General features: G+C 38.9%; 1 protein-coding gene across 2 annotated transcripts in view; it reads left to right on the top strand.

The window, feature by feature from the left end:
* Positions 1–18,160, top strand: part of xxylt1 (xyloside xylosyltransferase 1) — a 36,479-nt gene extending 18,319 nt beyond the window's left edge. For both annotated transcript variants that reach the window (XM_058401573.1, XM_058401572.1), the window contains exon 5: positions 15,642–18,160. In XM_058401573.1, coding sequence (XP_058257556.1) covers positions 15,642–16,038 — 397 coding nt within the window. In that variant the 3' untranslated portion in view covers positions 16,039–18,160. The remainder of the gene's footprint in view (positions 1–15,641) is intronic.
* Positions 18,161–25,427: the final 7,267 nt, after the last annotated feature.

The following is a 25,427-nucleotide window of genomic DNA, read 5'->3' as shown; positions in this document are numbered from 1 at the left end:
TCATCCAGGTAGGCAAGGTTCATCATAGAGGAGATATTTTATTACAGACGCCTCCCTCGCTGTGAATAAAGCTAAAGTGCTATTTTTAGAAAGCATGCAGATTAGTTTTCCCTTTAAAAAGTGGTGAGAACAAACACGAGCATATCAGGAAGTGAGGGATCCTGAGTGTTAAGTGCAGGCAAATGATAGATGTATTAATTGTTCGTTTTTTGTTTTTTTATCTAAGGCAGCCAAAGTCTTATTTGGTGACAGTGTGATGTATGTATTTATGCATGAATGGAAGTTCTGCCTGTGGAAAGAATCATTCCCAAGTGAACTGTTTCTCCACAACAAAGAGTCCATAATTAACCACTGAAATGTTAGCAGTGCGTCAGTGCGAGCTGAGTACGGCTGAGCCGATAAGATCTGCCACCTGTACCAACACGATGGCCCCACTGGGCGACCACAATTAGTGCTTGGACCTAGAGAGTTTTCCTCTCGTCTTTCCATCGGTGTGGCATGTTTATGCCTGTCCGGCTTGGATCGTACCCAGATGTGTAAAGCCGATCACAGTCGCTTCACTTTGTAAACAGAGAAAGGCTTCTGGTCATAACGCCTCTCTGCATTTTACCAGTCATAGAGCTCTTCTGTCTAACGCACAACCTTATGTTTTGCTTAAAATATACAGTCCACTGCAGATTTATCTCATCATATATTATCTGCTCTTAAAGTGTGTTCTCAGGAGGACGTTAACCCTTTCTCCCTTAAAAAACAAAGCTGTTATTGTTCTTCAAGTAACTTATCGATAAAGCTGATATATTGTTTAGAACTGTTGATTTTATATTAAGTTGTAGAGTATTAATGTACAGTAAAAACACAAAAGATGTGCGTTACTATCTAAGACAGGAATGGGACTTATTTATTTAGGAAGTCAGCTATGCGGGTAGAGAACCATAAAGAACCATAATATGATATATTGCATAAATATCTGAGGTATTGGTGTCTTGTCCATGTCTGTAAATATTTAATGTCCATAAACTAAATACTCCTTGTGTCATGGATTCCTTTCACACCAAGGTGTGGTTTTTCCACTAACCTCCATCTTTCTGACACAGTATAGAGTAGAATAGTAACACAGTCACATCAGAATTATTAGAACTCTAATAATCAGTGTGGAGATTTGCCTTCTCTCTGCTCATTCCTCTCTTCCTGTGTCTCACTTGGTGTCACAAGTCTAGTGTCTTTCTGCCTGAACATATGGAGTGGGGCAATATGCCAGTGTTCAGAAGGTACCACTGATTGATAAAACTTTGACTTGTCTTGAGGAGGTTACTTCTGACACATATTAAATCTATCTATCTATCTATCTATCTATCTATCTATCTATCTATCTATCTATCTATCTATCTATCTATCTATCTATCTATCTATCTATCTATCTATCTATCTATCTATCTCCTTATTGTTTATTACTATAATATTATAAACTTTAGCTAGCTGAAGCTGATTAGTGTCAGTTCCTCATTTGGAATGTGTGCTTTCAAGACTTCTTGATTAGTTACAAGCTAAGCCTGATTAATTAATATTTACCAAGCCAAATTTACTGATATAAGAATTAGCTATTTTCCTGTTGCAAAGATAGTGCTTTTCAGACCTCATGTAACTGCCTGTAATCACAACCCTATTCTGTTGTCCTGTAAAAAATATCCGATTTGCTGGTGTGCTATAAGAAACCAATATGACATTTTAGAAAACAAATTCTGACTTGCTCTTGAAAATAACTATAGACTCCCGCTATGTTTTTGCAGCTAAGAGATGTGGCTCATGTCAGAGTGACATATCTCACTCAGGTGTCTATAGAGGCTTGAAATAAATAGTTGAGATATCTGACGTGGAATTCTGGAGTTCTTTTTTTCTCACTTCTGAATTCCTGAAAATGAGTTAGGCAGGATTATATCTGAGAGGTGATGTCAGGTCTGTCAGTATCTGTTTGCTATCTGTCAGCTTTATTCCAGCTACTAACCCTGAGCTGATTTCTACCTGTTCACTTTGCCTCTGTGCGTGGGCATGGGCGAAACTGGATCTAGTTAAAAAATAAATATGGGGTGCTATAAATAGCTAGGTGAAAGGTATACCAACGCTACATGCAATGTTAATGACTATTAAACAAAAGCACTGTGGAAGCTTCACTCTGTCATTTAGCCAGGCTTTCTAGCTCTCTGCAAGAGTCTGTTGCCAGGGAGATGCTTTTTGTCAATCAGTATGTGACCTTTGATGCAGCCACACTCTTCTGATCAGGCGAGTTTAGGTTCTAGGTAACAATATATACACGCTGTATTGCAAATGTATGTGGACATGGTACCATCACCCCCATATGTGCATCTGTAACCGATTTATTACCCTCTTTACTGTTATAATAATGTCCAGTCTCCTGGAAAGTTTTTGCATTAGATGTTGGCGCATGGCTGTGGGGATTTGTGTTCATTCAGCTACAAGAGAGATGGAGGTCAGACACTGATGTTATAAGAGTGAGGAGGTCTGGGGTTCGGTTGGTGAACCAGTTCATCCTAAAGGTGTTCAATGGGGTTGAGTCAGAGTCAGCTCTACATTGTGCCCTTTTAACTTTGGGGAAGAACCTCATATGAGTGTGATGGTCATGTGTCCCCATATATTTTTGGCAATGTAGTGCACTTCTTGAACCTTCTATTGGAAAGTGCTTATTTAATAACAGCTCTTTAGTTGAATAAAGGTGTTTTATACATTTTAAATCATGTTGCCAAGGGCTACAAAACACATTTCATAATCTGCAGCTGCAAATCACTGAGGTATTCTGACCATAATATCTGAATGTAGATGTCACTGAGGTGGTACAGGCTTGAGAACGACTGCCTAAGGGAGATTATTTACTCATGTCTGTGGAAAGGATTGACAGATTTTTTTTCTGTTCTTTGTTGTACTGTTGTGTGTGTGTGCATATGAATGTGAACAAAGCAGAGGAGATCAGACAAGTGGGTTGTTTAGGACATGGACTCATTGAGAGATAAATCAGAGCCTCACATGGTGCTCTGTGTTATTACAAAGTCATCTCACAGACTATGTTATACGTTTCACTATTTTGTTACACAACAGTGTGTTGCGTGAAGAGGAAAGATTTCTACGCACCACAGTAAGTAAATACCCTGGCATAGCCCACCTCAGGTTTTACTTCGAAGATGTAGTTGTGAGACCCAGAATCATTTTTTCTCACTGAGTTGGGGGGGAAAAAAACAACATGACTCCCATTCTGTTCATCAGTAGACCACTGGAAGATCTTCATTGGTATTGTAAACTATATTCAGTTAGAATGCAGACATTAGGTTTCCTGCCATGCTGAAGGAAAATGCCACAGCTTGAGAAGAATTTTAACAGGCAAAACTCTTATCACCATTTGATATCATTGGGGGGGGAATAAATATATTGTAAATATATCATTTGATGACTGAGGTACTAAAACTAGTTTAGCTGGGTTTGAATATGATCTTCTATGATCTATGGTCTTGAATATTCCGCAGTGTGTTCCTATGACGTATTCCTTCTAGACTGTGCTGGAAGATCTCTTCACTGCATAATTTGTTCATCTCGAACAAATGGTGCTGCTGAAGTCTATTTAAGCAAACAGACACGCTACAGTGCGTGGGAACAAATGTTCTGCACTGATCTTTTTATTAATGATTGTGATAATAAAGAGATTTGGCAACTGTGTTGTGAAGAAAATGGTGCTTTACAACAGAGAAAACAGCACAACAATAAAAGTCCTTAAGCTATCGACATTCTTTACATTACGTGACTCTGTTTGCCTCGACATAAATTGAGTTTTCATTTGAGTAATATTTCGATTTGTTGACTTGATGACATTCAGTTGTGAGAATGTGAGAAAGTACATTGCTGAACTATCCTTTATAACCATCATGTATTCTTTCTGTTACCTGAACAGATTTTTTTAGTTATATCACACATTTATTTGCCATATTTATCTATAGTTCCTGCAGAACAGACAACATTATCTCATGCATTACTCGCACACATTTTAGCTCAGTCCTGGATTCTTTTTAAGATCCTCTATTCTTTTAGTCTGATCCACTTTAAGGTCACATTCATTATATTCCAGTACATTACATATTATTCCAAATATCTTCACCCGTGTGTATTTGCAAAGGTTTCCGTCCAAGGTTTGAAAATGTTCTAGATTCTTTATTGATCCCAGAGTTTTAGTGTTGTAGATCATGCCAGAATATAAAACAAAGCACTTTTAAGAAACAGCCAGAGCTTATGAATATTGCTAATGCTATATTTGATAAAAAAAAAAAAAAAAAAAGTCATTAGGACCTTCACATTATTCCAGTCCTCCCAAGGTGTCACAGAGATGAAAAATTTGATCAGTAGGTGTTAATTGTTTTGTCTGGAATGTGTTGACCTCGATCACTAGGCTTTTCGATATTACAGAACCACGAGGCATCATCTTAGATCACATATTGGCACTTGTTTTTGTGCAAATGTCTTATGAATTTATTAGTTAATCATGGAAATGATATGTCTGTGTGTTTTTCATAATGAGACATTATGATTTTCTATTGTTTAGGATTTTCTTCCTTTTACTTACCTTTCTTTCTTTTTTTTACTGCTTTACTGCCTTTTTATCTCTCTCCCTGGCTTTACTCCAACATTCTGTATTCATTTATGCATTCTTTAAATTTTGGATAAAGCTAAACAGATATGTTTAGTAAAATATATTATTACTGGAGCAACATTCAGAAATCACTGCTTGGTGCAACACTTGCCTTAATATTATTAGTAGTTGAAGTAGTTATTGTAGTATTGTTAAAATTAGTATCATTATTTCTTTATTTGTCTTTTTTATTCCAAATGTGTATTACCTCTCACAAGTCAGACAAATTTAGAATTATTAGCAGCTACAGATTTGACTTATGATTAGTAACGCAAACATAACAAATCAATAGTCAAGATGGAGACGTTCACTGTGTGTGTGTGTGTGTGTGTGTGTGTAAAATGGGGGGGGGGTATTATGCATTTATTTATTTATTTCTGTGTGTTGTTAGTTAGTTCCCCGAGTTCTCCGAGACTTTTAACCAAAGGAAAATTTTGTTTTTACTCAATTCAACTTATTACATATTCTACATGTATTTTCGAAGTCAGATCGAAGACAGCTTTTGATTAAGTGCCAAAGTTCAAGAGTGTAAATTCTTACCCAAAGTGTTTAGATGAGGCAGGTGTGAGATCATTATATACAGGATTAAGTCATATAAGCAATTGCCTCATGTCTCAAGCTTATAAGGGAGAGGGGAATCTGCGGTAGTTTTTGAAATTAGTTCTGCTTGCCCATATTTTAATGCACACTTTTAAGGAATTTATTGAATAAGGCTTTTTGTTTATTGTATGACGTGATGAATATTAGTGGTGGCATTTGTTTGTGCATATTGTTTTCAAAGCATTACTGCTGTGGGGATGACAAAGACTAGTCCAAAGCAGAGGCAAGACCTCTAAACTAGCAGGTTATTAGTGATTTTTGGCAAGTTGGTAGCTGTCTATATTTGTTTTGTTAGCTTTGTACATTCTCATGAAATCATTTTATTTTTATAATTTATATTTTCATAAATATAAATCAGTAGCATAAATATTGGGGCAGTCAGTCGTATATTCATTGTGGAGTTGATGGAAACCTAGAGACCTATGAGTTTACATTGATCTTATATGATAAGGGAAATGGGGCAATGCTCAACCTTAGTATTTTGCTAACTTTTTACTTACTGAATAGTAACAGGTATGAGCATCCTGACTAAGGTAAGCCATATTCGGTGAAGGATGCTCAGTTTACTCTCAAGGTCATGACAGATCATGTAAATTTTTATTTTACAATAAATGCAGAATTTTATATGTTCACAGCTGAGTAGATAAACTGGATAAGTCAAGCAATGCCAAAGAATAAACTTAAATGTGGCAAATGGAATTGGTGGAATGACTTGTTCTTGAACAAGCTGATAGAAAGGGATTTGATTATGTAAGTTCTTGTTGATCATATTTCTTATTTTTTTCTCCTTTCATTAGCAGATAGGTTTCAATTACATACACTATATTGCCAAAAGTATTTGCTCACCTGCCTTGACTCGCATATGAACTTAAGTGACATCCCATTCCTAATCCATAGGGTCCAATATGACGTCGGTCCACCCTTTGCAGCTATAACAGCTTCAACTCTTCTGGGAAGGCTGTCCACAAGGTTTAGGAGTGTGTTTATGGGAATTTTTGACCATTCTTCCAGAAGCGCATTTGTGAGGTCACACACTGATGTTGGACGAGAAGGCCTGGCTCTCAGTCTCCGCTCTAATTCATCGCAAAGGTGTTCTATCGGGTTGAGGTCAGGACTCTGTGCAGGCCAGTCAAGTTCATCCACACCAGACTCTGTCATCCATGTCTTTATGGACCTTGCTTTGTGCACTGGTGCACAGTCATGTTGGAAGAGGAAGGGGCCAGCTCCAAACTGTTCCCACAAAGTTGGGAGCATGGAATTGTCCAAAATGTCTTGGTATGCTGAAGCATTCAGAGTTCCTTTCACTGGAACTAAGGGGCCAAGCCCAGCTCCTGAAAAACAACCCCACACCATAATCCCCCCTCCACCAAACTTTACACTTGGCACAATGCAGTCAGACAAGTACCGTTCTCCTGGCAACCCCCAAACCCAGACTCGTCCATCAGATTGCCAGATGGAGAAGTGTGATTCGTCACTCCAGAGAACGCGTCTCCACTGCTCTAGAGTCCAGTGGCGGCGTGCTTTACACCACTGCATCCGACGCTTTGCATTGCACTTGGTGATGTATGGCTTGGATGCAGCTGCTCGGCCATGGAAACCCATTCCATGAAGCTCTCTGCGCACTGTTCTTGAGCTAATCTGAAGGCCACATGAAGTTTGGAGGTCTGTAGCAATTGACTCTGCAGAAAGTTGGCGACCTCTTCGCACTATGCGCCTCAGCATCCGCTGACCCCGCTCCGTCAGTTTACGTGGCCTACCACTTCGTGGCTGAGTTGCTGTCGTTCCCAAACACTTCCACGTTCTTATAATACAGCTGACAGTTGACTGTGGAATATTTAGGAGCGAGGAAATTTCACGACTGGATTTGTTGCACAGGTGGCATCCTATCACAGTTCCACACTGGAATTCACTGAGCTCCTGAGAGCGACCCATTCTTTCACAAATGTTTGTAAAAACAGTCTGCATGCCTAGGTGCTTGATTTTATACACCTGTGGCCATGGAAGTGATTGGAACACCTGATTCTGATTATTTGGATGGGTGAGCAAATACTTTTGGCAATATAGTGTATCTTAAGTGTAGACATATTTTTTTTACCCTAATATTTAAGTTTCCTGCAAACTTAATTAACCTGCAACAGATTTTCAACCCTGACCAGTTTTCAGGTTAGTGTTGAAGAGCATCTCCATGTGATGCTATCACCACCATGCTTCACTATGTGGATTGTGCTGTCAGGTCGATGAGCAGTGTTTCACTGGTGCAGCACTTTGTATCAGGGCCAAAAAGTTCAATATTGGTGTCATTTAACCAGAGAACCTTTTTTCATATGTTTGCTGAATCCTCAGAATAAGATTGTGCGCGTGAATGGCTTATATATCATTGTGTAGAAGTAAGTGTCTGGGCTGTAATTGTCTTGTGAACTGAGACACTACCTGATTTGTGATTTTTTTTTTCAGCATCTTCGGAGTTACCCATGACCTTTTATTTGCTGCTTGATGAATGCCTTCTTTGCCCTTACTACTGGCCCCCAGTTGATGGGTTCCTCTAAGCTGCTGAGTTGCTGCTGTTCCGTATTCTTTCCATTTAATGGTGTTTTGTCCTGGACTTGTTTTGATGGCTCATCGATCTTCATTTTGTTTGTTTGTTCATGTATATTCCCTAAAAAACATTTTTTTGCCCATTTCGTGTCATGCTGAGACTACTCACGAGTGTCATGTAGGTAGAACGTGAAGCAATGATTTCCTGCATTTGATCAAGCAATATAGCACTCGGCCGTGCTGACATTCAGATTATTAAAGTAATGTAATGATGTGTGAATGTTACAGATGCATGGTAAGGTACTGACAGGAGAGCAGTATGTGTGAACACATGCCTTTTAGGCAGAGCATAAAACAAAGCTTCTTGCATTTGCTTAGAAATATAGCATTCACTTGGCCGTACTGATGATCAGATTATTATAACCATGCTACAATTACGTAATGAATGTAAAGTGGACATTATAGTAATGATAGCCATGTGTTACAATAACATAATAAGGTATGTATAAAATTTTAACAGATGTCAGGTTAGCACTTCTGATCTGTCAGCTGAAATGTCTGTAACAATACACAAAATTTAAATCTGATATGCTCCAACATGCTGGTGTCTCAATAGGATACACTTTCGCTATAGCAGAAATAAGCATTGTCTGGATATCTGCACTGGGTTATTATTTTTAATCACTTTCAATTATTCTACATTATAGATGGCGGCACATGGTTAGTGGTTAGCACGTTCGCCTCGCACCTCCAGCGTCCTGTGCTGATTGGAGTCTCTAAATTGCCAGTTGTGGGTAATTGCGTGAGCCAATGAGTGTGTGTGTGCCCTGCGATGGGTGTATCCTGCCTTGATGCCCGATGACGCCTGAGATTGAGATGGGCACAGGCTCCCCGTGACCCAATGATAGATCGGATAAGCGGTACAGACATGTAAAGTGGCATTAGAAATATACAAATCCTACGATAACCTGGTTGCACAAGTGTACACTTTTAAGTGCACCTTTTGTATGTTATACAGCATTCAGTGTCTTTGGGTAAGAGTCTGCCAGCTTAGCACATCTTGTTTTAGAACACTTCCATGCAAAAAAAAACTAAACAAAAAATGCTTCAGAATTGTGAGGGGATCTCCTGCAAACAGCCCTTCTCGAGTCATTCTACAGGCTTTCCATAGCATGTAGGTCTGAGCTCTGACTGGGTCACTATACTCTTCTTCTGAAGCCATTCCTTTGTTTACTTGGATTTGAGCTTTGGGTCATCATTATGCTAGAAGGTGAAATGTTGTTCCGATATAGATCAGTATTTGGAGCTATCCAAGATTCACCCTGTCTTGACTAGAGCCCCAGTCCCAGCAGTCCCATAGCATGATGCAACCACCACCATGCTTTACCATGGTCATTGTGATTTTTGGGTAATCAGCTGCATTATTGTATCTTGTGTAATTATGCCCTTGAGGTCTCATCAGAGCATAACACATCTTGCCACATGGTTTATGGTGATTGATCTGGTTTGGATGGGTTTTTCTCCAGTGATAAAGGGCTTCTGTCAAGCCACTCCACCCCAATAGCCAGGATACTGTAAAGAATATGCTCTCAGCTGCAGAGGGTGCCAGATGACAGCAGGACTTGCCAGATGTTCCTGCAGCTCCTTTAATGTTGCTGTATGTCTTTTGTCTTGTCCTATCATCAGTCCTGTTTTTGGTTAATGATGAGTCATCGTGGCGTTGCATAGTGCATGTTGTTTTGGAAATTCTTTGTAGTCCTGTCCTGATCGAAACCTTTTGCCAAATGAGATGCCTGAACATTTTGTGAGCTCTTTGAGGACTTCATAATGTCATGAAATTCTGGGGGGAAAAAAAAGAAAAAAAAAAGAAAAAAAAAATATATATATATATATATATATATATATATATATATATATATATATATATATATATATATATATATATATATATGTGTGTATGTGTATGTATATGTATATGTGTATATATATATATATATGTATATATATATATGTATGTATGTATATATGTATATATATATATATATATATATATATATATATATATATATATATATATATATATATATATATATATATACATATACATATACATATATATATATATATATATATATATATATATATATATATATATACACACACACTACCAGTCAAAAGTTTGGACATACACTATATTGCCAAAAGTATTCGCTCACCTGCCTTGACTCGCATATGAACTTAAGTGACAATTTTTGACCATTCTTCCAGAAGTGCAATTGTGAGGTCACACACTGATGTTGGACGAGAAGGCCTGGCTCTCAGTCTACGCTCTAATTCATCCCAAAGGTGTTCTATCGGGTTGAGGTCAGGACTCTGTGCAGGCCAGTCAAGTTCATCCACACCAGACTCTGCCATCCATGTCTTTATGGACCTTGCTTTGTGCACTGGTGCACAGTCATGTTGGAAGAGGAAGGGGCCAGCTCCAAACTGTTCCCACAAAGTTGGGAGCATGGAATTGTCCAAAATGTCTTGGTATGCTGAAGCATTCAGAGTTCCTTTCACTGGAACTAAGGGGCCAAGCCCAGCTCCTGAAAAACAACCCCACACCATAATCCCCCCTCCACCAAACTTTACACTTGGCACAATGCAGTCAGACAAGTACCGTTCTCCTGGCAACCGCCAAGCCCAGACTCGTCCATCAGATTGCCAGATGGAGAAGCGCGATTCGTCACTCCAGAGAACGCGTCTCCACTGCTCTAGAGTCCAGTGGCGGCGTGCTTTACACCACTGCATCCGACGCTTTGCATTGTACTTGGTGATGTATGGCTTGGATGCAGCTGCTCGGCCATGGAAACCCATTCCATGAAAAGCCATGGAAGTGATTGGAACACCTGATTCTGATTATTTGGATGGGTGAGCGAATACTTTTGGCAATATAGTGTATATATATATATATATATACACCCACATATACATACATATATATAAAAGGTGGAAAAAAGTCTGATATGATTTATCAAAATCAGATACAGATCACAATAACATGAGTGATGTAAATTTTTATTTACACACACACAGACATGCACACATTGTACATTTTACTCCCATGTTAAAAGTGCCAGTTCATGTCACCTTGGTTTCTCTTGGTGTGTCAGGTCTTTCTCTGTAGATAACTAAGTACACAGAGGGGCAGACGTGCTGTTTCTGCACGGAACAGTGTGGTGAGAATCAGATGCCTTGGCTTAGGTGTGGTACACACTGTTCTGTTCTTGTGGCCTTGGCTGAACACCGAGCAAAAGCAGATGACCTAGCAGCTCAGCGCCAAATCTCTTGGTTGGGTAATTGACATTCTTTCCTGGAGGAGAGATTCTGAATGCAAGAATTGCAGAATCACAAACATGAGAACAAGAGAATGAGGGGATGTCTGTCCAGCACTACAGTACAGTACAGTACAGTACAGTGCTGCCTCTCTTTTGGCGCTCAAGCCACTGTAGGCGTGCTCTAAATTTCAGAGTGTCCTGCTTCTTCACACTCTGCAATTATTTTTATCTCATCAGTTAACTAACTCATTCCACTCAACATAAAAGTGTAGGAAATGTTCTCCAAAAGCTTTAGCTTTTTGGCTGTACAGTAATCCCCCTCTATATCGCGGTTCGTATGTCGCTGATTTTTATTTGGAACATAACTAATTTTTTTTGCGGATTTTCCTGGTATTTCACGGTATCTGCAAACCTTATAGTGAATTGTTTTTATGTTGAAATAAGGTAATTTATTAATAAAAATATAATTATTAATTACAAAATATAAACATGAATTAAAATGAAGTAAAATGTTAATAATATATAAAATACTGTACAGCGTATTTACTCAAGAGACAGAGAACACACAGCGTTGTTTAGGAAAGCGCGGTGCGAGGATGCTGAAAATCAAAATACAGTACGGCTGGAGGAACGAGTCTGGCCAATCGGAATGCCTCATTTATTTAATCACATTTAATTTTTTTTTTATTTTAATTGTGTCTTACTGAAATAAATAAGCGATTGAAACTTAAATACAAATATTTCTCTGAATTTACAGGACTTTCCTGAATTCCAAATTACTTATACCAATTTTTATTTTACGAATAAATCTGTTTATATCCAGCTTAATAAATGTGCTCCACTGTCTTTTGTTGAGAAACCAGATCTAGAGATCAGTACTAAAACTTTCAGAAACAAAGCCATATCATCTTTATGTATTCTGCAGTCACACTGAATGCAACTTAGTCCTATTGGCATTTATTTCTGTGCTTTGTCACATGTGTAAGTGTACCATGTACATGTTTTTAATGAGTGTTGCATTAGTATGAACCTTCCTTTCTATTGCTGTAATATTTGTGACCAGACACCACTAGCAAGGCATGTACAACCAGCAGCGGGTAAAAGAAAAAAGAAAAAAAAAACAAACAAACACGGTCACCACATCAACGAGTATAAAAAACCACACTGCTAAGCAAGAATGTGCTGCAAAGTTCTTGTCTCTGGTGATAGTTCAGTATAGCGCCTTGAACAATGGACATCATCTCCAAGCAGCTTTACAGAAGTATAAAAATTCTGAGTAAATTCTGAAAAGGTTTCAAATTGAAATTTATATTTACTCCTAATAAGTAGGACATGGATCAACTGCTTGAGATGATATGAGGAAGAAATCTTGAGGAACCAGACTCAAAATGGATCTAGTCTCATCTTGGTGACACCAGAGAGTGTGATTATAAATAATATTCTGTCTACAGCTGTATATAGGCAAGTGGGGTTGTGTAACCAGGAGCAGCTTCTTATTAGGAAGTAAATGGGCTTATTTCTAAAACTTCTTCACCGGTAAAGACATAAGTTAGACAAGATTATCTGGAACCTGAATGCCTGCTGAAATGACAGAAATCCATTTCCATTAATAAAGCCATTTCTTTTGAATGTGTTTTATAGAAGACATCTAGAGAGCAAAAACCAAAGCATTTCACTGATGCTGTGAATCTTCCTGTTAAGTCTGTTAAGGATTTATTAGATGCATCAGTTGTGTGATTGCAAGGCATATTCGAACCAGAAGGAGGAAAAGCAACAAGAAGCAATTATTGTATACAATTTCAGAGACGTGACGATGGGTATTATGAGTCATATGACTGACGTGTTGTGTAAAGTGGAATCTGTAGCAAAAGGATTCTGGGAAATGGAGTTTGGGTTTAGCACTGAAAGTGATGTGACATAACTTGGTGATGAATTTTATAACGCTTGGTGGACAACAGGGAAATAAATGTTGCTTACTTGTGTGCTTTATATGTTCAATAAGGATCGTAGTGGTGCCGTACACAGACCAGGGAAATCGCATAGTTACTTTTTACAGAAGCAGGTTAGTGATTTGTCACACTATTGATTGTAAAGTCAGGCTACACCCCTGGCAGTGATTGACAGGGAAACACATACACCCCCCCTTTTGGTGACAGTGAATGTTGTCACCCACATACCTAAGACCTGATACCTTTTTGTATTGTACCATCATTAATGGTATGCTTTGCTATGTGTTCCTCACCAATTCTTTGAACCATTAATGGCTATTCTCTGAATCTATTATGTGAAAGGGAAACCTCTTTTCTTATGTAGAACCCTGGGGAGATGGAATGAACACTTAAGAATGGCAGGTTCTGCGAAACGTGCACATATGCCAGCTCATGATTTCATTACCTACATTCATGAGCAAGCTTTTTCATTAGCCATTTTGCTGCGTCACTTTTGACCGTGCTGATAAATTGAAATCAGAGATAGAAAGATAAAACCTGCATGTTTGTCTTTGTGCTCCTTATTCTGTCAATTGAATGTACCCCTAAAAACAGAGCGAGCAATTGCTTTGTTGTTTCCTCAGCTCTGACACACTCATTCTTGAGAGAAAGAGAGAGAGAGAGAGGGGAGCTCTGAAGTTTCCTGTGGCGACTGCTCTCGACATCAAAAAGACTTTGCCTCATTATGAGTGTTCCTCATCATAAGTGATGTAGAGTTTTAGTTTCTGTGGATGTCATGCTGCCGTTGTGAACAGAGCACCCTACAAAGAGGCAGCTACGATTTTAAAGCTTTTCTGAAGGCTAGTGGACTGCATTTCTGTGGCAAAATGCCTCTTCCTGTTTACTTGCCCTAGGTGCTCGACTTCAAGGGCTTCCCTTAAATCCATTCTCAGTGTTTATTACAGTATTTCCTGAGGCTGCAGCCAACCTGAAAAAGGCTCAGGAAATAATACTGGTGTTGCTGTCCTACTGTAGGAGTTTACAGTTTTGTTCTCTGTGTGTTTGAGAAAATATGAAAATGTTTTCCTGTAAATGAATGTAGAATTTACTGCTGTTCATTTTAGGGCCCTGAATTCTATCATTTCAAATATGAGACACAAGAGAGCCGCTTCATTAACGTCAGGGTTTAGGGCTAATTCAGTGCATTGAGACGTGGGGTTGGAGGAAACGCTAAGAGCTGCACATCATTATTGGTTAATTAATATCTCTGTTCATTTAATAAAAAGAATTAGCCTTGAAATGTTGTGCTCAGTGGGAGACAGAAAAAGCCTGACACTGACTGGCAGTGAGCCTGGTAAGATATAACTACAGTGGATTAAAGAGGGTAGTAACAGTGAAAGATTGAATAAATCTATTTATAAATTTGATGGTCTTACAGCGAGCAGTGTTACTGAGAAATCTACAAGGTAGGTAGAACCACAGGCTAATTTTCATGCTGACTTTCAAGTCTAATTTGCTGGTTAATTTTGGCCTGTTGCTGTTTTGGTTGGAGTCGAGGCATTTTTTTTTCAGCTCGGTCTCTAGTTTCATGCTCTGATGTAAGTGGAGAGATATAAAAAGGGGTTGGATGTAAAATCTGCTGATGTAGTTGGATTTTTGAACTTATTTTGCTCAAAAAATATACATACATTTCTGTTTATGGAAACAATGCATGCTGATTTTTTTTCCTGACTTTGTTGCATTATGTGCAGTGAGGGCAAATTAGTATTCAGATACAGCTCTTAACCCTGGGTTATTGCCATTCTAAACCCTGCTTTTTACCCCAGAAAGAGGAACGTTTCACACTTGTGATGTAGAAGCGGGTTTGGTGCGGCTTGTGGTTTTATCCAGGGTTATGGAACTGATCTGCAGCAGAGTTCACAGCACTTCTTCAGTGTTAACTCCACTGTGCAGTGGCAGACGTGTACACTGTGAAACGATGCAGTTTTACAAAGTTACAGCTCGATGCTCAATCAGAAACCGAACACCACGTGCCTCATATCACGTGAAAACCAGAACGTAGCAACACTTAATTATAGAATTAAGTATAGAATAATTGCACAATTGCTGCAAGAACTAAATGACTTCTTCCAGTAGACTTTTCTAAGCTGTTATTGCCAACAGCAGCTTTGCAATGAAATACTAATGTTGTTTTTCCCAAATATTTTTTCCTATCAGTCCCATTTCATGCCTCTGCCATAGGGTACAAAAATCAGTGACAAGAAGAACCGGACTTGTAGGCGATTTAGGCGTCCCAGTCGACGCCTTTGGCTTCAAGTTTGACTTATTAAATCAAGCCAATAGGCAATATGTATGTAAATTTTAATCGGATGCTCTGGAATGAATAACAGACACAACAATGTCTGAATACTTATTTCTCCTTACCATATGTCTTGTCTCATTTCTTGCAGCCCGTTTCTGTGAACGTTCAAGTGAGAAAGGACTACACTGGTGTGGACATGTTCCCTGAGAATGATAAAAGGCTTCCTGCATTATCAACTGAGATTTTATTTTTGTGTTTTCTTTCCCCCTCAGACACACCTTCTGGCAGTACCGCAAGGAAAACCCCAAGTCCCGTGTGGGTGACCCCCCTCCTGATGGTCTTCCCGGCTTCAACAGCGGTGTGATGCTGCTGAATCTGGACACCATGCGCCGCTCTGCACTCTACAACCGCCTGCTTGAGCCCGAACATGTTGCCCACCTCACCGAGAAATATCACTTCCGGGGTCACCTGGGTGATCAGGACTTCTTCTCCATGATAGGCATGGAGCATCCGGAGCTCTTCCACCACCTTGACTGTGGTTGGAACCGACAGCTGTGCACCTGGTGGAGGGACCACGGCTACGGCGATGTTTTTCAGCTGTACTTCCGCTGTGATGGACCCGTGCACATTTACCACGGAAACTGCAACACTCAAATACCCGATGACTGAGTGATACAGGAAGTGTTTACGCAGTCTGAAACACCTAAAGGAATTCTGCTCCGTTGTGTGTGAGGTTCTGTGGTGCTTGACCAGTGAGCTGAGTATACACACTCAAGCTTTAAATAGATAATGTTGTAATCCACTGAGATAAATGAAAAAAGACTCAGAGAAGAAGAGACTAGGTTATGTCTTGATTCACACAGACCCCTCAGTTAGCCAAATGAATAATTTGACAAATGCAGTCGGTACCATTTTATGTACATTGCTTGTAATTCATATGGTATTTAACTTGGGAATGAATTCCAGCCAAATAGCTATGTCCTCTGCATTTCAGCGTTAATGATGTAACTTTGCTTTAAATCTAAACTTGCTGCAATGCCCAAGCTTTAGTCGTTTTTAAATGCCAAGCTGAGGAGCAATCAGTTCTCTTTGTGTGCTTCCCCAGGAAGCAGGTGGAGGTCCGGACAGTGGCAAAGCATGCTGATTTCTCCATAAAGAGCCAGAAAGAGTAGAGAGTGCTGGCACTCACAATATCTCTTCATGTTACTGGCACTGAGGGCCAGGTTTTGCATTGCAGTCCTGACCGCAATATAATAGCACCCCAGCAGCTGCTTTAGAGTGAAGAGCAGAGCAACAACCCCACCACCTTGATGCTGTTTCCCGGAGGGATTCATGAGTGAAGTGCTAAAGCATGTTGACCTGATTTTCATACTGAAATCCTGATAGTCAGCACCGAACTTTCTCTTACGCTGTGCAAGCTCATGCCTCATGCCTAAAAATGAAGAGAGAATTAGTTGCAAAACAGGAAATAAACAGAGCCAGAATGTTTTTAACACATGGCAGATCGGGGTATGGCTAGTTGCCCAGAAAAAGCCATTTTTACTGAGCGTGCCCTATGATTGGGAACTGGGATTCCAGATATTCCAGCAGGATTTACTTTACCGCTCAGAACGAGGAACAGACATCGTGTTAGATGTGTTTGGCTAGTGCTTACTAAGCATAGAAGGTCTTGGCAGATTTCCCATGGTGCCTTATGGTATCTAATAATCCACACTGTGTCATTTACCTGTTTAATGATCCACCAGATTCATGATGATACGGTGGTATCTTCAGTATGATACAGGTTCGATACAACATAAATAATAAGTCTTACCTTTCAATACTATGTTTCATTACAATATTCAGTATGAATGCAATAATTGACAATCATGATACTGTGTTTATTCGATGCATTCAGATTCCTAGCAGCATATAATGGGAGAAAGGGGTTGCCAGGTGTCAGCGAAATGTGAACTCCAATTACATAAAAAAAATAAAAAAAAGAAACTTGAAGAAGAAGACCTAAAAGTATGCCAAAAGTTTGGGAAACTGACTTAATTGCCACCTTGTTTTAAAACTTTCCCAATTTATTTAAAATAAAGAAATAAATGTGAAACTGTCAACCCTGTTGTGACTCTCAACAGGACATGTCTGAATTCACACAGGTTTCTGTAACTTCTTTTTGCATCATGCATTATTCTCTGTGAGGCTCATCTGCAGTTATGAAACTTCCTGCTGATTTCTTTAACTGGATTAAATCTGCATGGAAGCGAGAGAGAAAGAGACAAAGAGAGAGAGAAAGTGTGTGTGTGTGTGTGAAATGTCAGCACAGATGCAATGGTTTTAGCACCAGCTAGTGTGCTAATAGTCTAGAATTAGTTTAGGATCAGTATTAAAATGTTTATTAAGTCTCATCTATAAGGGTTTTTATATGACAGCTTGTCTAGTTTATTAAGCAGTTTGGTAAATGTGTTTTCATATCAAATCCAGAGCCTCATATCAAACGATTCAATGCTATACAATATGATACAGAACTCTGATCATCTAAAAAATAATAAATATCCATTCCTGCTTTGGTTATAGCACTCAACAAACAATTTTTTTTTCATGACTATAACTTCAAGTCGAGGGAAAAGAGGGCCACAACATAAAAAATTAGCATTCCAGTATCAAAAAGTATTTTCTAAAAAACACACTTTATTGTGCGTTTTATTCTATGTTCATCATGACCATTACCACCATGTTAATTTTTTTTGTTCTTGTTGTTTACTGTTACTGTGTTTTGACTGTAAAGCGGCAATTAAAATCCTCAACTGTTAACACTGTGCTCAGAGTGTATTTTATAAACATCATTTAAGAAGAAAACCTAATTTCCTTACAGCATTTATAAGTGCACAGATCACTTGTGAATGGCAGATCGAGTATTACTTTATTTACATATAAATCACAAATAATTACAATAATAATACAACTGTTGTAGTAATAATAATGAACAATAATGCTTTTAATAATTATAGCTTCCATCAGCGTTGTCCGGGGTCCAAGCACTCTTCACAAATAGAGCATGAGGTTTTGTATATGGATTTTAATAGATGGAGTGGATGGAGATAAACGTTTCATATTTCAATTCCATTCAAGGCATCAGAGGAAAATGAAAGCATTTGTAGCACAAAATATAGGGCAAATAATGCACTAAAGTATGAGACCTTTGTCTGAGAAGCTGGAGAGAGGATTACCCACTGAACAAGTCTCATGTCATTATGACCGGCAGTTTGGTATACCGACTCATTTTTAGCAGAGAAGCAGAATGACAACAGGCTTGCAAGCACTTAGTGTTTTGCTTCCTTAACAATCCAAGCAAGTAAAGTGAGTGAGAGAGAAGGAAATGGACACTCCTGAAAATAGGTCAAGCACACTGGTATTGCTTCTGCTTTTATGCAGTCTTCCTTTATACAGACACTTACTTGTGCTCCACAATTACATGCTTATATTCTGCCCTGCATGTCCTTCTTCCTCAATCAGAGGAACCAAGGTCTCTTCTCTCAACAAGGCTTCTTTTAGACAGACCTTTTCATTCTAGCACACTGACCTACATCATTGACCCATTTTTTTTTCCACCTGAAGATTTTGATGTTTGGCCTATAAAAAAATTGTATCAGCCAATAAGGAAGTGAATTATAATATAAAATATGGAGATTAAAATAGAGTGATATGCAAGTGGCAGTAGGATCCATCTTAATCTGAATCTTACATCCATCTTTAGAAAATGCACACTAACACTGACTTGGTAAGTCAGAATAATGATTCAAAATAATGACATAGATTATGTGTAGAACACAGAAAATACAAATAGCTATCGTTGTATATCAGGCCATATCTCGAACACAGACTAGTATAATATAGTAATAAATTTTGCTATTTAGAAATAAGACAGACAGGGTAGGTGTTGTTCCCCTTGATAGCTCAGGCAGAAAACAAATAGTAATATGCTAAGCTTTGAAAAGTTAATCATCCTTATGAAATTCAGATAAGAGCCACTGCTGGACTGTAGCCAGGTTAACATAAGTGAAGCTCTGTTTCAGTAATGATGTCCTGGTGTAAGAAGACTATAATGCTGCAGGTGTGCATTTGGTACACAAGTAAAAAGAACTAAGCAGTACGCTGTAACCTGTGTCACCTGTGGGTTTATGGCTTTGAATTTGCACATAAATTCTGAATATAAAATCCAGAAGAAAATATACTGCAACATAATTTTAGATTTAGAGGTTGCATTTTTCCAGCAGTTTTTTTTATTTATTTTTTTTACCATTGCTACAAAAAATATTGCTGAACCCTTTGGATCGAACAAACATACATAATATTAATGTCTATTTACTGTAGCATCACAGATATGAAACATTTCAGTTAAGTTTGCACTCTAAAGAGGTGTACACGTAGTAGGGATGTGGTAGCTTGGTGGTTAAGGTGTTGGGCTACTGATTAGAAGGCTGTGAGTTGGGGTCCCAGGTCCACCAAGCTGCTGCTCCTGTGCCCTTGAGTGAGGCCCAATTGTATAAAATGAGATAAAAACATAAGGCATTCTGGATAAGGGCGTGTGCCAAATACCGGAAATGTTAATGTCACTTAAATGGCTTAACCTAGTTGTGTGTGTGTTTCAAAAGAGTCCTATTAATCTACCAGCTTGACGTCATCACTTTTTTTGTTACAAGCTATAAAATCTCCTCCTCTAGCTGTCATGTCAATGTGGGTCATCAGCTGTACTGTAGCTAAGCTCTGAGGTCTTGTGGCTGAGCATTTTTAACATTTATAAGAAATGATAAATCCTCATATATTCCAGCAGGTATCATTTTTTTAAAGGTCAGCTGTGTCAGACTGAGATCACCAGATCACGATTGTTTACGTCACTGGGAGAGATTTCCATTACTCTTCCTGCAGGGAGGAGTCTTTTTGGGAAAAAATGGTTCAGAAGAAAAAGCAAAGCTTCCAGTAACATTCCCTGCATTCTGCAAGTTTAAGTAACACGCCATTAGCATTTCTTACATGTCACTTGTGGATACAAAAGATAAACTGTTTGCCATTGTGAAGGGATGTTAAAGTAAACGGTTCATTTTCTCATATATAAGTACTCTCCATTTAATCTGCAGAATACTTCACAGCAAAGTTCTTGTGTTGTTTTAGCTACACATTTTTATTTTCAATTTCAACTGATGAATCTGTTTCAAACATCTGCGTGGTAATATTGGCCTGAAACACCAATTAAAGGTTGTGGCAAATTATTGAAGCCTCACCAGTAATACAAATACAGTGTGATGGATGTGAGACTTCAGTAAAAAGATGACCAAAAACTTGAACACCACAAACATGCAGGAATTTCACATCAAAGTATATATGATGTAAAAGTAAATATACCCACATTGCTAATCATTTGATTGAGCCGAACTGCTGAAATCCGGGCAAAGTTTTGGAATATAGGCTAATGTGAATGTATGGTAGAAAATAAATTATCTGCCTGCCTTGAGCAAATGTTACTAACACTTTTAAATCTACTAACACCTATTTAAAAAGACTATAATTCCCTCCCTTCCCCATAACTCCCTGTTCATGGTCCCAACAGAGGATCATACAATCCACATATTTGATTTTGCCACAGGTTTTACACCGGATGCCCTTCATGTCACAACCCTCCAGTTTTATCCAGGCTTGGGATCGGCACTAAGAGTTAACCCCTCAGTGGCTGGATTGGTGCCCTGCCCAGGAATCAAACCCATGTCGTGGTAGTGGGAGTGTAGGATCCTGCTACCAGACCACAGCCTGATGCTGCCACTGTTGTGCTTCACTGTACTGATGAACTTGGCCAGGTGTTGAACAGTGTCTGGTTTCTTCGAGATGTAATACTTGGCAAAATTCAATATTGGTTTTATCATACACTAGAATCGTGTTTCTCATGGCTTGACAGTGTTTTAAGTGCCTTTTTGGCAAATTCCAAGGAAACTGTCATGTGCCTTTTACTGAGATACTGTAGGACTTCCATCTGGTCTGACTGGTGGAGAGAAGGTTGTCCTTTTGGCACGTGTTCCCATCCCCACACAGAACCTCTGAAGCTCAGAGTGACTTTCAACTGCATAGTCCTCTGCAAGATTAAAACCATTCTCTCTTGTTTTGCTCATGGTCAGTTCTAAGAATTTGTCCTTGTTGATTTAGACCTTTTTGTATTTAACAATGTTGTGTTTTTTACCCTTGCAACACAATCCTGTCTAAGAATGTTGATGGACTATTTCTTTCACATCAAGCCTCTTCTGGCATTTTCTGTCTTCTCTGTGGGTTTATATAGACAGATGAGTTCGAGATGTGTCCAACTAGATTTACCAATGGTTCTAGAAACAACATAAAGATAATCAATGAAAACAGGATGTGTCTGCACTTGGAGTTTTGGAGTCTTATTTTTTATTGTGAAATATTTTTTGCGGACTGTTGAGCAAGTAAATCAATCCATTTTATGATGTAATCTAAAAAAAAATAAGGACAAGTGAAGGTCTGAATACTTTTTGCACACTAGTGCACTTCTTGCACATGAATACAAGAATTCAGACTCAGTGCCAAAGTCATGCAGCCAGCTAACAGCCAGCACTTTAACATTTAACCTAGAGCTCCAGTCCAAAGAGCAACTTATATTTGTGTAAATGGCTTTCTAATTAAGTTGGGCCATATTACGTGTTGTGAAGTAAAGACAGCAACTTAAGTTTAAAGCTTATGGCAGTATTTACTGTAAATGGGGAAATATAAGATTTGGGTTATATGGGTGCTTCAATTCACTTGGCCTGTTAAAGATCTGAAAAAAATCTGGTCTTTTTCCAGTCTTCAACTGACCAGTTTCGATGAGTCTGTGCCCATGATTGCCTCGGATTCCTGTTCCTGGCTGACATCAGGTCATCACATCAGGTTCCTCTGCTGCTGTTGCTCATCCGCCTCAAGGTTCGATGTATAGTATATTCTGAGACGCTTTTCTGCTCAGCGTGGTCGTAAAGAGTGCTTGTTTGCGATACTGTAGACTTCATGTCAGCTCAGAGCAGTCTGGTATTTTCCTCTGATTTTTTTATCAACAAGATGTTTTAACCTGCAGTCCCTCATCAATATTCTTACCAGCTCATCTGGCACCAAGAACCATACCACAGTTAGTCATTTTTTCTCCATTCTGATGTTTGGTGTGAAAATTAACTGAAGCTCTTGACCTGAATCTGCATGATTTCATGAACTGTCCTTCTGCCACCTGATTGGCTGATTAGATAATTGCATGAATGTGCAGGTGTAGAGGTGTTCCTAATAAACTGACTCCTAATAGAGTGTAGATTTTTCTTTTTAAATGAAGACATTCATGTCAGAATAAATAAGTGGCATGTATGCCACCCATATGACTAACATTAGATTTCCAGCTGGTTTTCTATGTGGATTCATTGAGCATTGGTCCAGGTTGACATGTTGGTTTCAAAAAATACTGCAGATATGCTGGCTGAACATTCATGTGTCAAATCTCCCTTACCACCACATCCCAAAGTTGCGCTATTCAGTTTTGAGCTGCTGGCTGGGAAGGCCATTGGTCTGATACGGCTTGTGCTTTGTAATTTGTTGTGCTTTCTGAAATGCTTATCTACCCACCAGGTTCCTGTCAGCTCAAAAATGTCTAGCCATTCTCCTCTGATCTCTAATCAACCAGGCATTTCTGCCCACAAGACTGCTGCTAACTGGATGGTTTCGATTTTCGCAGTATGCTTTCTAAACTCTACACACTGCTGCACATGAAACCAAAGACATCAGCTGAAATACTCCAACCAGCACCAATAACCATGCCACACTTAAAATCACTAAGGGCACATTTCTCGCGTTCTGATGTTTGATATGAACCTGAATCTGCTCTTCTGTAATATGATTGGTTGATCAGATACTAGCATTAATGTGCAGGTGTAGAGCTGTTTCTGTTAAAGTGGCCAGTTAGTGCAAGTATGTATTCTATGTATGCAGTTTAATTTAATGTAGCAGTAAAGCATTATATACACTTTAGTTTAACTTTAGAAAAAAGAATACATTACTCTTGCAGTTCCATCCAACCATCCATTTGCTTTAGTGCTTTTCTTACACAGAGTCTGGAGTCTGTCTCAGGGAACTCAACTGCACAAAGAAGTGGACAGTCAGGTACCCAACAGAGGACACAATACACACACACACACACACACAATGACATACTACAGACAATTTAGAGATGCCACTCAGCATACATCTCTTTGGACTAGGGAAGGAAACCTCAGACTCTAGAAGAAACCCCTGAAGCATTGGGAGAAAATGCAAACTCCTCTCCACAGGGGTTGAAATCAAACCCCCAACCCCAGAGGTGTGAGGTAAACATAAAGTCAATGGATGCCCACCCTTCCACTTCCTGTTCATGAAGTATATTAAACAGAACGTATATTATTCCCTTTTTCATCGTAACTGTTTCTGAGACCACAGATCTGAGATCCCCAGTTGAAAATTGTGGGTGGTGAAGTGCTACCACTTCGACTGTATGTGTGGCAGAATTCCTGTATTTTCCCTGCCTGTTCGTCTACTTTCTTTTATCCTCTCTGTCTCTCCCTCCCTCCCTGCTTGTTAACTGCGAGTTGCACTGTCACCATCCAGATCTGTGAAGTTGTCTTGTTTATGGAAGTGATGCAAGCGATGACCTACATAAAGTCTCACTTCATTCTCTTCATAGCTCACTCTTTGCCTTGTGCATTTGCATTGCTTGCACTTACAGTAAGCCGTTTGTGTGTTACGTGCCATATTTATTAATGGTTATCCTTCTCTACACAAGATGCTGGCATGGGAAATATTTTTACCTGCCAAGATCAGACCATGTTTTATAACAGAGTCTACTGCTTTCACCAAGTCCAGACATAAAAAATACTGTAGATATGTTTTATAATACTGTGAAATAATCAGCTATACATAATAAAGCTATGACAAAATAAAAAACACACAACAGTCACTGAAAATTACAAAACCAGAGCATCTATTCTCATGGTTTAACGCAAGGCATAGAATCTATTGGTTGAATAGCTCTTTTTTTCTACTGATTTCTCTGTCACCTTTCTCATGAGGTGTGTCACAGGCTCCTGTGTCTGGAAGTACAATAGCTTTAGCTTTACAGCTTTATGTTGTGTGAATGTGCTGCACAAAAGACAGCTTAAAGCTGGTGCTTGTGTGCTTTCTTTGTTGCAAAGTCATTCTGTGTTTGGGTGCTTAGGAAAGCATGGGTTTGCTGCAGATAACAATAGTCTCACGTGCTTGTGGGTCGGTGATGCCACTTTGTCATTTTTTGTGGGTTTTTTATTCTTATGAGCTTAAAAGTGGCCATAATTTCACAAAACATCAAAAGATATCACGATTGCATCCGTGGAGAGAAGATATGAACATATCAACCTTGTGCACAAAGAGTCTTTGATTTTTTTGTACTTGATATGTATAATAAAAGTGATAATAAAACTCAAAATTCATAATTCATAAATGTATGATGAATGATGTATGCAAATAATTTAGTGAACAGTTCAGATTTGCAGAGTAAAAGGAATAAATCTGCAGTGATATTCAACTGTGGTCACGGTAGATTTTTTGTGTGGAATTTTACACTGTGTGCAGTTGTAATGGTAGCAGCATGACCTCGTTTTGTGAAGGGTGAAGGACCATGCAGCTTAATGGGATGATATGGCAGCTGTGGTTACCTGCTATTTCATGGCTAAATTATTTAGCTCTTGGTTTCTAAGCACGAGAAATGCAATCCACCAGGCATCCTTGGTCTGCTTTTATCAGGTTAGCTCAGTTACAATCTCGGACCTGTTCTTAAAGGTACACTAGCACTACAAGAAATCTTGCATCTCAAAAAAAAGGAGGGATGTTTGAAATAATTAAAAAAGGCTCTCCATGGAAAAAAAAGTTTAGATGCAGTTTAAGAAAGGCACAGAAGCATGGAATCCTGGATTAAAGCAAGCTTTGCTAGAGATTTAATTTCACCCACTTAGCTGTGATAAAATGTGGACAAGCAAAAGAGGGCT

Source organism: Hemibagrus wyckioides, linkage group LG10, assembly GCF_019097595.1.
Source record: "Hemibagrus wyckioides isolate EC202008001 linkage group LG10, SWU_Hwy_1.0, whole genome shotgun sequence".
Taxonomy (NCBI): Eukaryota; Metazoa; Chordata; class Actinopteri; order Siluriformes; family Bagridae; genus Hemibagrus; species Hemibagrus wyckioides.
Note: the sequence above shows the minus strand (reverse complement) of the source record. Positions and strands in the feature narration are given on the sequence as shown.